General features: G+C 45.3%; 1 protein-coding gene across 1 annotated transcript in view; it reads right to left on the bottom strand.

Moving 5' to 3' along the window:
- Window positions 1-12,850, bottom strand: part of Ebf2 (EBF transcription factor 2) — a 177,177-nt gene that overhangs the window by 47,897 nt on the left and 116,430 nt on the right. Inside the window, exon 7 of the mRNA XM_076853569.1 lies at window positions 1,746-1,827. Coding sequence (XP_076709684.1) covers window positions 1,746-1,827 — 82 coding nt within the window. The remainder of the gene's footprint in view (window positions 1-1,745; window positions 1,828-12,850) is intronic.

The raw sequence follows: 12,850 nt of genomic DNA, 5'->3' as shown, positions 1-12,850 counted from the left end.
ACACCAAGGGATTCTATGAGAAGCTCTTCCCATGTAGAAACATCTTCTCAAACTTAAAGCCCCTTGAGAGTGCGGGTAGGGAATGGGGTAGAATAAGAATCCAAGCCGCCTCCTCCTTTTCCTCGCCCGTGTGTCTTCCAGAAATGGAGCTAAGCTTGGGTCATTAAGGCTCTTTGGGATATTTGTAAATTTCACTCTTCCTTGGACTAAAATCATTTTACTTTGTATTTGGATTAGTGAGTTCAGGGAGGTTCCTACTGGGTATGACATTCATTCCTGCTGCGTCCTCCAGAAGGCTGATTTGTAAGTTCTGTGTCTTTTGGTCATACTGCAGGGGAAGACTACATGATAAGATGGGGGGCCTTGACATTTTTAAGGGAGTCTGGCAATAATGTTAAATATTATAACCATACCCCAAAAAATATGTCCTGGTCACAGCAAAAATGCTTGATCACCATGCCGTGAAAGAATTAATAAAAGGAATTTTTTTCAAAGTAACTCTCTCTGGTTGTGCACGCCCACCTCCCCTATACCTTTTCTTCTGTGTTTCACTTTGCAGGGCTGGGGAGGGGACCCAGGCCTCCATGCGAGGCAAGTGCACTGTCCCTGAGCTACGACCAGCCACCCTGTTCACTCTCATGAGGTTCTGTTCCCAAGCACCTCTCTGACTGTGGCCATGCCTCAGAAGCTTTCTAAGGGACAGGTGGGACCAGACACATGACTTGTGGGATCCTGGACAAATGAACTGCTCCTTGTTCAAACTTATTAAGAATTTCAAGAAGTATGTGATAGCGAAGCACAGACCCAGCAGTACCACATGCCACGTGTCCGTGGTCTGGTGGAGATTGGATGACAGATCCTCCCAGCTCTGCCGCCTTCTTGTGGGGTCAGGGGTAAGTTACCTAACTTTCCGGAGCCACCCTGCCCTCTCCTGTAGCATGGGGCTCATCATCCACCCTCATTCCTCACTTTTCTGCAAGGATTTTCCCAGGTCTTAAGCTTGCATCCCATTGTTTAGCCCAGTTCTCATTTGCCCGTGGAGAAGGGGGTGCCATGTACTTAGTGTGGGCACGAACGGCAGCAAAGCCATTTGATGAATTAAATGTGGGTCCTTCGCCGTGTAAGGAAGGGGGCTGAGCAGGGCGGCCCTTGCTCCCAGCAGCAACCCGTGCTGTTTGCTTTGCTCTGTGTTTTTATTAGCTCGTCTCAGTACATCAGTGGCAAGGGTGATGAAACCGGTGGCAGATTTAACTGCCAGGCAGCTGGGTCACCGTCCCGTGGGTCTTGTTGTCATGCTGCGGTCTTAAAGTGACCACGGCTGTTTGGACTGCTGCTTTCCAACAGGCTTGGAGACAGACCACTGAATAGTTAATGGGTGGGAGAGGAAGGCAGAGGCTGTTGCTTGCAGAAAGCACAGAGAAGCAGCTTTGAAAAATCCCAAGGTGGCTGAATATCAAGAACACGGTTCCTGCTGTGGGCAGCTGTGTGTGCAAGGGGCAGCCTGAGGGCTTAAAATCAAATCTCCAGCAACGGGTTGGTGCCTCTCCCCGTGGGGATTTGGCAATGGAGGCCGAAAACCTAAACACTACAAAACGAGGGACCCCTGCATACTAGCGGAGGAGAATTACCATTTACAGTTACCTTTTGTATTGCTCACAGTATCAGTGAGTAATGGTTTGGGGGTGGGGGGGGGAGTAGGCAGGAGAGAGAAAACTGGATGACTTATTTAACAGGCGAGATCTTACCTGAAACCGTCTCATGTCCCTGGGGTTTCCTGCTGTTTTCAAACAATTCTGATTGCACTTGAGGAAAAATTTTAAAAAGAATCTGTGAAGAGAAAGCAATGTGTTACATTTTTCAGTAAACATTTTTTAAGGGAGACTCTATCTGCATTCTATTAGATTTGATTTGAAAAAGCGATTGTGTTTCTGGTCTGGGGAATCTCAACCAGTGCTGCCCAGAGAGGAACGTGGCTGACCCTCTGCAATTTGCAAATTTGGATGTTTTCAATCCAAGCCCGGCACCCCCTTCTCCATTACTGTGGGGGATTGTTAAGTGCTTCCCAAGCTGGGCTCTGGTTTGTACAAGGGCTGGAGCTTCCACAGCACTCCTTGTGCAAAAAAAAAGGCTTCCAACGCAGCAGTGACCCCTGCTGTACAGAAAATCTTACTGGGGGAGGGGGTGGTAAAAATGGCAGGATGTGGCCCAGAATCCCAGGGTTCCTTATGCATTTGGCTCTCTGCTGGCACACACGCCTACCAGCTCACCCTTCAAAGTGGCCTGATATTTTCAAACCGACGCATACAAAATCAGAATAGCCAAAGACGAAGTTGGCTGGGCAGGTTTGCACTGGGGAGTTTATGGTTAATGACAAGTGGGACTGTCCTTTCAGACCATCGATGGATTCTCAGGAAAAAAATACAAAGACATAGACTCACTGTCTGGGGTCATCATTTATAAAACATATTTTCGAAGCCAATATTATTTTAAATGATCTGCAAAATTTCAAAACTGGGTATCTCAGATCAGGCAACGACATCGACCAAGAAAAATGGCAAAAGTGTCCTCTGCAGCAATTCACCTGGCTCCTATTTGAAATTTTGTTTCAAAATACAGTAAGTTTTTTCATTTATTTCACTGGCAGAGTCCTTTTCCTTAAAAAAAAAAAAAAAAATCCAGCTTTGCCGCACTCAAGTCCCAGGTGAGCGAGGCCTATTTCCCTTTCTGTTACTATGACAACGAAATTTTACCGCAGTCCCAAAGTCCCTCCAGAACTCTCACATCCATGCCTTGAATTAGAACTTTAAAGGAAACGATATACATTTTCCCTGGGATTTACCAACAAAAAATAAGTAGAAATCAACAATGCTTCCAAAAAATTCTATTTTAAAGCATTCATCAGTGAAACGCTCTCATGGTGACCCTCTGCTTATTTTTATTGTTTCAACCATCACACAAAAGAATTAGAGAGCACTCCAATTAACTGTGTGTATCACTTGGAAAAAAGAAAGAAAGAAAACCCTGATGAGAAGATAAACAGTAAACAATGAAGGAAGGAGAAGGGGAATTGACTGTTTAGAGCCTGTTCTGAAGCTGAGGCTCTTTCACTCCTGTTTGCTAAAAACATTTGGCAACACACTCACTCCTGTCTGGATCTGGGAACAGGGCTGGGTGTGAATTGGGAAGTCACAGCTAACTATCTTTTCGTTATCTTCTAGCATCTGCTTTTCTCTTCTCCGTTGTCGTTTAGAGGGTGTGTGGGAGGTCAGGCGTGGCTTCCCGTGTTGGAGGTGTCTGGGTCTGGATCAGAGATGCATCCAGAAGGATGAGGCAGAGCGGGTGGTTGGCATGGCTTGCGCCGCGTGTGTCAATTCACAACCTGCCACAGCTCGGGGAAGTGCGGGGAAAGGTCTGCCTGCAGTAGCTGGAGCGCTCAGCAAGCAGCGCCGCTTTGATGTAAGTAGAGATGGAGCAGAAATCAAACATGTTCTTTTTAGAAGGAGGAATATTTGCTATTTGGACACTCATCTCAGTCACTGCGGCCACTTAACAACCTCGGAGATGTCCTGCCCATGTGCTGAAAATTGGCCATTTCTGACTGAAAGTCTTTCCAAACAATAGCCCCCATCTACATCTTATCTGCCCCCCACCCCTCTGCAACACCTCCCAACTGCGATTTATATCTTTCTCTTACCTAAGCCAAACTGAGTGCTTGTCCACATTTACTCCTTGATTTTTGGAAAACTCTGCTCTGGTTGGACTGCTTACAATGCATTCTGTGTACCACACTTCCCGGCCTTCCCCCCCCCCCCCCCCCCCCCCCCCCCCGCGTCCTGCCCCGAAACGTATCTGGCGAAAACATTAATGTTCACGAAGGCATTATGATGTGAATGGTGTGGTAGGTGGGAAAGTGCAAAAGAGATAAATGTTTACATAAAATCAAATTGATTTAGGGAAACACGGAGCCTGGTGAAAGGCTTTACTCATTTTAAATTAGGACCCTTAACAGTTATTTGGATGAAAAACACCCCGTTACTCTTTCGCTTGTCGGGGGGGCTGAGTCTGGAACCTACACAGACCCCTGTCCAGCAAAGACCTAGCATTTGGTTCACAAAGGGGGAAGGGTGGTGGAGGGGAGTAGAGAGAGAGAGACAAGAGCAGAGGGTCTGAGAGAGGGAGATTATATAATAACATAACCTATAATGACTACTTCTAAATGGCCAGGATCAGAGATTATGGTCTGGATTTTTTTATAAGTAGAACTAAAAATTAATTAAAAGAAATTCTGGACTTACTGACACATCTGATTTTCTCCTCTGCTCTCTCCTCTCCCAAGCACTGTGCTCAGGGTCGTGGTACCAAACCCTCTACTATCCATACCATCTACTAGCCACAGGGTAACCTGCAAGGAACAACTGCTCTACGAATCCCCTGGGTCTCCAGCTCTCCACAGCCAGACTTGCCTGGAAAATATCAGCTCTCTCCACTCAGCCACGGAAAACCAAAATGAATTTACAAGATTCAGACCAAATGTGCAGATTCTCATCGGGATGGGAGTCATTTCCACTTTCTCCAAACAATGGTGACAACATGAACACTACGACCACTTAGTATGCTACAGTTTGCAAGGCTTCTGATTGCATTCCTTCAGAGGGAGTCCTAACAGGGATCAGTCTATCCTTGTTTTGTGGACCAGGAGGAATGGCGCGATGGGGTCAAAATGTGAACTCAGACCCTCAGATTTCAATCAGGTTCCCCAGGTCACTGAGGCAGTTTCGGATACCAAAAGGGCATTTCTTCTCTCCACAGATACGTATTCAAGCTTGCTGGGCTTGCCCCGCCACCAGCTAATGATGTGACCAAGTTACCTCCCAGCTAGGGGTCTCAGTTTCATCAACTGTGAAAAGAAAGGTTTAACTGGATCAACTCGAGGGCCCCCCAGCACCAATATTTTATGACTGCAAAGAAAAAGGGGCAGGATCAACAGCTCTCCAGAAAGGGGTGTTTGGAGGAGAACCCACTGAAGACAAAAAGACCAAGCTGGTAGGTGTGTGGTGGGTAGCAGCAAAGGGGTCCTAAAACATAGGTCAAACCCATCGAGACTGTGAAAGAAAAACAAGGGGGTGGCTGGTTGGTGGAAAATATGGTATGGGGGTGATCTCTGGGCCGGGGCTGGCAGTACCCAGAGCTTGATGGCAGGTGGCTGGGCAAGATGCACCAGATGCTCAGGATCCTTTGCTGTGCTCTGAGGCAGGGGAACGTCCTGGGGGAAGATTGCATCTCTGTCCCTGCTCTCCACCCCATGTGGTCTGCAGCTGGAGGCCAGGGGGTCACGGAGGACAGGAAAGATGACTTGCTGAACATTGAGTGCAGCCCCTTTATCCTCAGGGAATACATTCCTAGACCCCCATGGACGCCTGAAACCCCAGATGGAACCAAACCCTTGTCCCTTCCTGTAGATACGCACCCAGGATAACGAGGAATTTGTGAATGAGGCACAGTGAGGGATTTACAACGATATCTACAGTAAAATAAAATGATTATAACAATGGGCTGTAAGAAAGGTATCTTAAATTTATGAACTGTTTATTTCTAGAATCTTCCATTGGGTATTTTCAGATCCCAGTTGACGATGGGTAACGGAAACCTTGAAAGGGAAGCCCTGGAGGAAGGGACTCTGCGCTCACCTGATTCTCACAATAACCCTAGGAACTGTGAGATGTCCTGCCGTGGCGACAACAAAGACCTCAGAATTTAGGGATCTGCAGTGATCCCAGACCTCATCAGCAGTGGACCCAGGATTGGAACCTGGATCTTTCTGGCAACCACCTCCTCCCGACTTTCTCTGTTCTCTGCTCTGATGTCAGGGTGATGTCAGATGGTTGCCCAGCTCTGAACATATTTAAAACCCTTGAATTGTACATTTGAACAGTGGGCTTTATGGTATGTAAGTTCTGGCTCAGTAAAGCCACTAAAAAAATTTTTTTTTCAAAAAGTGATATTAAAAGGTGGGAGGGGGGAGTAAAGGAAAACAAATTGGGGGTGGAGGGAAATGAAGGATTCTGGCTCTATAGGGAATAAGATCACCAAAGAGGAAAACACCAGGTCAAAGATAGTCATGAAAGAGAACTTGCTTAATATTGAAAAGCAAATTTATTTATTTACTCATTTAATCCACATATATTAAGTGTGTTCTGCATGCCACAAGGGTTCAGATACAGGGACAAAGCTCAACCTTATGGAACACATTATCAGACCAGTCAAAATGTGCTTCTGTGAGTCTGAGATGAATCTGGTGACCCTGGGTGTGGATCTGAGTGAGATCCCAGCAGATCACGTAGTGCCCAAGAAATCTCTCCTGCTGTCCTCTGGATCTCTGCCATGACAGAGTGCTCTGCACTGTTCAAGAACATAATGAAACTCAGAGTTTCCAACTAAACATACAGTTCAGGTGCAGATTTAAGGTCCAGTGTTGGGGACACACAGACCGGAAACCACAGGAAGCACAACTACTTAATATTCTAGGAAGACTCTGGAACTGCGACCAATGGTGTGGCTATTAAGAAACCCAGCACCCTATTGCTCAGGATTTATGGAAGAGACCATCCAACTTGCCTCCAACTTGAAGCCCACAATCTAATCCCTTCTTAAAATTTTTAATACAAAAATATCTTCAGGCAAGCACAGTGGAAGGTACCAAAATTTCTTTTAAGAAAAAGACCAGACAGGGATGTGTATGGAAGAAATGTGAACCAGGGAGCACTGGCCACAGCTAGCAGAACACAGAGGCTCACTCCATGTAAAATAACGTGTGACACCCTTCACTTTGAAACTTAGTTCCTTATTCCCATCAAAACAAACCAACAAATAATCACTTTTCCTACCCTGGAAACAACTTCTGCTATGACCGGGCCACACTTTATACAGAACCCTCACATGCTCCCCAGGCCAAGAGCGTGACGCAGTACTGGTCCTCTTTATCAGCCACATTGGTCACATAATCAGGCTGGATCTCTAAGGCTGAGCCAGTATCCAGTTAAGTAGCCTCACAAGCCCTGTGGGTACCTAAAGGTCCGTGTCCATTGATTTGTGAGGAAGATACCTCTTATCTGGATTAGCTGCTAAACCTCTAGTTTTAGAGTGCAACAAATTAAGATACAATTGACTTTTTCTGTACTTCTGAAAAGAAGCTAGCCCTTTTCCTTAAAGCACTCTTCTACCATTTCAGCCACCAGATGGAGGGACAGGCTGGGTCACAGAGTGGCACTGGAAAGGAAAGGGGCACTTGCCTTTCTTCTCTCCCAGGATCTCTCCATAAACTCACATCCTTTGGGGGATTCGGTGAGCTCTGCTCGGGTGAGAAGCCATGCTGGATGGACACAGCCCCCTGCTGGATGGACGCAGCCCCCTGCTGCATTTGCCCAGCCGGCACTTGGTCCTTGTGACCACGACCTGGCTGTCTGTGGTGGGAGGAACTCTCTAGGATTGGTTTCCACTTATGACCAGTGAAAAACACCACCAGATGTCCCAGCTTTAATCTAGGTCTTCCCTGGGGAAGACAGAAGAAACACACTTTCTTTCCCCCAAAACCCCTTGCACAGAATCCATCCCAGGCAGCACTGCGTAAGGAAAAGGGCAGTGGTGAGCCCTGCCTTGGCCTGAAGAGGGGGAACCTTGAAAGATCTGCCAAGGGTCGAGGTGTCCACACAGGCTAGAAAGAACGCTGAAGCTTAAGGGTCTTGCAAAGACTCTGACTCGGGGCCCCCTGAACGAGGAGACTTTGGGGTTCAAGCTCCAAGGGGATCTTGCTGCCTCCTAAAATAATTTGGCAAGAGACTGAGGGCTGGTACTGGAGATCTGCTTGGCACAAAGTCCCAAGGAGAGAGAAGACGTTCCAAAGTTTTCATTGACTGGCTTCCGTAGGCTGAGATCAGTACCTAAGGCCTTGAGCATCAGTTGTGGTATCCATAGATACCGGGGTGACTACACTCATTCTTTAAACGAGTACCTACTTTATTTACTTAAATAACCCCATAAGCCATAAATATTAAATATGTGATCGGAGAGGTATAAATCTTTAATTTCGTCATATAGTCCTAAGAAAGGGACATATTATATAAAACTTGTTCACCCGAATTGCTTCAATGAAAGTCCGTGTCAGATGCGAAAATTCTAAGTGTATGGAAATTTTTTAAGCAACACACTTTCTTACTTCCACCGTCACTCAACCTCCCTAGCGTCTCTTGACTAAAATTTTTACTAATGATCACTGTGGCGATCATTATAAAAATTAGTAAAAGCCTGTAATCAAGGGATTCCTATTATTTGCCATGAACAATTTCACCCGATCCCCCAACCCTGGGAGTGGGTGTGTTCCCATCCCCATTTTATGGAGGTCATCAAGGTTAGGTGACTTGCCAGGTGGTAAAGCTTGTCTGATCTTAGCAAGATGTCACTGTGGCTGCAGCCTGGCCATGCTTCCCTGTAAGAAAAAGGCGTGGTGCTTGGCCAGGCAGCGGGTGGTTTCGGGGGACAAGTGCCTCCCCATCTCCATGCTGACCATGCCACTTCCTTCCTCTTACTCTGGAAACAAGTGCAGAGTCCTTCTTCAGGTGGCCAAACAAAACAAGGAAACCAAATTGTCCACCGCTCCACGTAAAGACAGCCTGCTCTAGACCTCCCGTGACTGCTTTGGAGTGGGCAGAGGACAGTCCGCAAGCCATTCAGACGCTCAGAGAACAGACTTCCCAAGAACCCAAAGGCTCCAAAGGTGGTGCAGCCCTCTCCAAAAACCAGAAAAGATTGCCCCAGAAGAAGAGGAAGAGCCTAGGCCACTGGGCCACCAGGACTCTAAGGAGAAGAGCCAGAAATCAAATATGTAACATAAGAGGTTGAATTAAATCTTGGAAAACATTTTTCTGAGAGTCAGGTTACCAAAACTAAAATCTGAAAGCATTACTTAAGGGACAGGAGCATCTTCTATGATGAAGATGCTTAAATAGAACAGGAAACTAATTCCTTGGCGGCAGATAATTTCAGTTTTATATGTGGCAGCTACATGGGTGACCCTCTCAAGCCATTTCTTTGTGATTTTGAGACTTTTGATATTATTATTGCTACTACTACTACTACTACTACTGTTGTTTAACATTCGTTATACAAATTAGGGACCTTCCAAGGCCAGAAGTGAGAACTACTTATCCATGTAGGGTTCAGGTAAATGCCTGGCACACAGTATATTAGCATTTTCACCTGTCTCAGGACGTGCTTATGTCCCCCTTGCCTATACTGAGTCTCACTCTTCCACTGTATTTTAAAAACAACCCAGCTTCCAAACAAAATCATTCCAGAGGGGATTGCCACAAATTCAAATCTAGTTCTTTCTGCACTGGTTATCTCTCTAATATTGATATATACTCTAGGAAGTCCCCTAAATGTTAGGGAGAGGTGTTAAAAGGGAAACACACATATACACAAGTCATTAGTTCATTCCATCAGATTGCATGGAAAACCACCACCACCAAAAGATAGGGGGCGTGGTCAAAGTCCTCCGTAAACTCTGGTCAGCAAAAGAATTCAGAGCTGTGCATACACAATCTGCCGATTCAATTCGTAACTGGCAACAGGCCCCATGGAATCATTTCCTATCGACATTCACTCCAATGACAAGCTCCGGGAAGTGGCACTTGAGTTTGGCAATAGATCCTTCTTTCTGAACACGCTGCCTCCTGAGCAGGATCTGCTGTATTCATTTAGGCACCAGGAGGGAGCGGCTTCCCCCACTGTGTAAATCTGACTCTGTATGGATAGACTTCATTTCAGAGCCATTTCCTGATTTCTTCTGAAGTGATTGTCTCCCATAGCCCCAGCGGCAAGCAACTGACTGCAAACCGCTGCTGAGCTGCGCAGGCAAGGGGGCCACTTGGACTCAGCTTGCTTCCAATCAGTAACACACTCCAGTTTCTGAGGACCAGGGCTTCTATATCACGTTTTTTTTGTTTTGGTTGGTTTTTTCCCTTCTATATTCAGACACATCTTCACTCTCCCGAATTCCATTACTTGGCACCATGAGGCTCACAGGGGGAAAATAAAAATCTCTAAGGAAAAGTCCTTGTTTTTGCCTTCAGATGAAAAATCTGACACCATTAATGAAAATAATAATTGAAGTCTTTGGGCCTGCATGGGAATGGGACATCACCCTAAGAGCATGCTTGTCATCGTCATTGTTCTCATAAAGTGTCTTTGGAGGGCTCTGGACAATGTGCACAGTTTCATCTTTTCCTTTTATATATATTTTTTTCAAATCCACATTCTCTCCTTCACCCTATCCCTTTCCTCTCCTTTCTCATCCGGAAAAGAAAGAACAGAGTAAAAGAGTAAAACTGAATGTGATTACAGACTTTCTTCAGAAAAAAAAAAATCTTTCAGTGAGACTTCAGAAGGCAAATACAAGTCTATTTGCCTTCCTAGTGCCATGACTCCTCCGGTGAAGGAGAGAAATGAAGTTATTAGCCCACCATCAGCTTAATGGGTCCTCGCTGTCCTGGCCGGCCCTGTCCCTCCCACGCCCCTCCCTCTCCAGCTCTGCCCTCCCAGCGAAGCTCCTCTATGCTAGGCTGAGCAGTGAACACCAATTACACCAAGAGCCCTCTGCCGTCGCCTGGTCCGTTGGTTTTACTGTTTTGCCAGATGGTTGAGGCCAATGTGTAAAACTCTCTACCCTACCATTAATTCGCAACTCGGTAATAACTTTCCCACGACTCCGGGAAATTGAAATGAAGTGCAAATGTGAATATTTGGAAAGGGAATCAAGGTTGGACAGCTATTTTCCACCTGCCAGAATAGATACTGGTGATGCGAAAAGATGCCCGTTTCCCTGGGTTGGAATGTGCCTTTCCCAGAAGCAAGATTGGATGACGAAATACGCAATGCTGGAGAAAGGGAGCAAAGAAGCTCAGAGTTTGGGCTCCTCATGCCATCGCCTACTCTCTGCAGTTTGCAGTTTGTAGCTATTGCACCTATGAGTTCACTCACTAATGACCTTGAGCTCAGCATCGATGTAACATTATATTCTTATGACAGATTCATAGATTAGCAAATATGAGTGCATTCTCTTGCTAAGACAGGACACCGTCCAATGTTTGTTAGCATCATTAAACTAAAACTGACTTTTCACCTGCTCCCATACCATATGCAGCTGCAAATTTTTAAATTAAACTATGAAGCCATGCATAAATTTACATATATTACAGACTAGCCTCTCCATTTAACATGCAAATGTACTCCAATGTTTCAGAACACCTTCTGTCGCTAATTAATTTGCTGAATTATAATTAGACTAATCCTGCATAATTAATAAGCACAGATTTTTTTTTAATTTGTAAGCAGCTTGAGGAGATCATTCACTTCCTTCTATAAACTGCTAAGTAAGTGTTAAAAAAAATCTGGAAAGAACATGTGTGAAAAGGTATGTTTGATGTCGCATACAAACTCAAACTAGCGTGGAGGATACAGAAGTCAGTATTGATAAAGGTACATATTTGAAGCCAACATTCAAACAATCAAAAAAATCGCATCCAGAGAATGGGGACTAATTCTCCCTTTGTCTCCTTGTGTATAGTGTTTTATTCTTTGCCGTCTATCCGTCGGATCTTCCAAGATCACAGAGGCGGGAAAGGATTAAAGTAACCGTATGTTGTATTAGGAGAGATAATGATATTAACACTCCACTGTATATCAAAACACTCTGTGCATGCTGGGTGCTTATAAGCCCCTTTGATGGTATTTGGAATCATTTTCATTTTGGCTGCCAAAAACACCCGAGATCCATCTAGTGGAAACAATTAAGTTCCATTAGTACTGTATCCATTCGGTAATGATTACAATGAAGGGTCTCTCTTTAATGCTGGAGAGTTTAGTCTCAAAGAAAAATAGGCATCTGTGCACTTGAAAATGGGAAACTGTAGAGTTTTGACAACCAAGAAGGAAGCTTAATTTTGACCCCCCAAATAAGCTGGGATCAGGAGAGCTCAGGGTGTGGGTAGAAGGCTTGTTAGAAAATTCACTGCAGGGCAGCAACGTGGACGGACAAGGTAAGACTGACCAATTGTCAGGCAGTCGAGAGACTCCAGGGAGGTAACGTGGGAAGTGCATGGGCTGCCAGGGGAACTTAGCAAACCTTCAGAGAGAAGAGACTATAATTTTAGAGAAAACACAGGCAGGACTCTGTGGTCCTTCCATTTGTGAAGTCACTAACATCAACCACCAAAAGATTGTTAGGCCAGAATGATAGAGTCCCCTGAAATGTGCCTGGCTTTCTATCACTGCAATTTAGCTTTTTTATAGTGAGGTTTTAAGTCGGAATTTCTTCCATAGAATAGAAAAACTGCTTTCCCAGGGTCATTACCAAATACACCTTCCCACGACAAACCAGCTGATTGATATATATATATAATGATATATAAAAATATATATATATTTTTAACCAACCTAGGAGATAAGCTAACTTGAGAGCTAAGAAGAAAGGGAAGAAGCACACCAGCCCCCTGGAGGTCCCTGGCCAAAGCTGGGAGCAAATGCCCGGGCCTGATCTGAAGTCTGTCTGTCTTCCTAGGAGACAGAGACTTCAGAGGACTTTGCTCCATATCTGGAAGGAGAACAGGGGATGGCTGCCTCCTGCGGTCCCAGCAACAACTGCCTCAAGGGCAAAATGTATTTTGGAAATACCTGAAAAAGGCTGTAATAATGTTTCAGCAGCATTATTCCTCGGGTAGTTTGGAAACATAAGACACGTGGACAATTTTTCTCCACCAAACCATAGCCCTTGCCGTGGGTCCCCATCTGAGAAGAT

Source organism: Callospermophilus lateralis, chromosome 4 (assembly GCF_048772815.1).
Source record: "Callospermophilus lateralis isolate mCalLat2 chromosome 4, mCalLat2.hap1, whole genome shotgun sequence".
In the NCBI taxonomy this organism is placed as follows: Eukaryota; Metazoa; Chordata; class Mammalia; order Rodentia; family Sciuridae; genus Callospermophilus; species Callospermophilus lateralis.
Note: the sequence above shows the minus strand (reverse complement) of the source record. Positions and strands in the feature narration are given on the sequence as shown.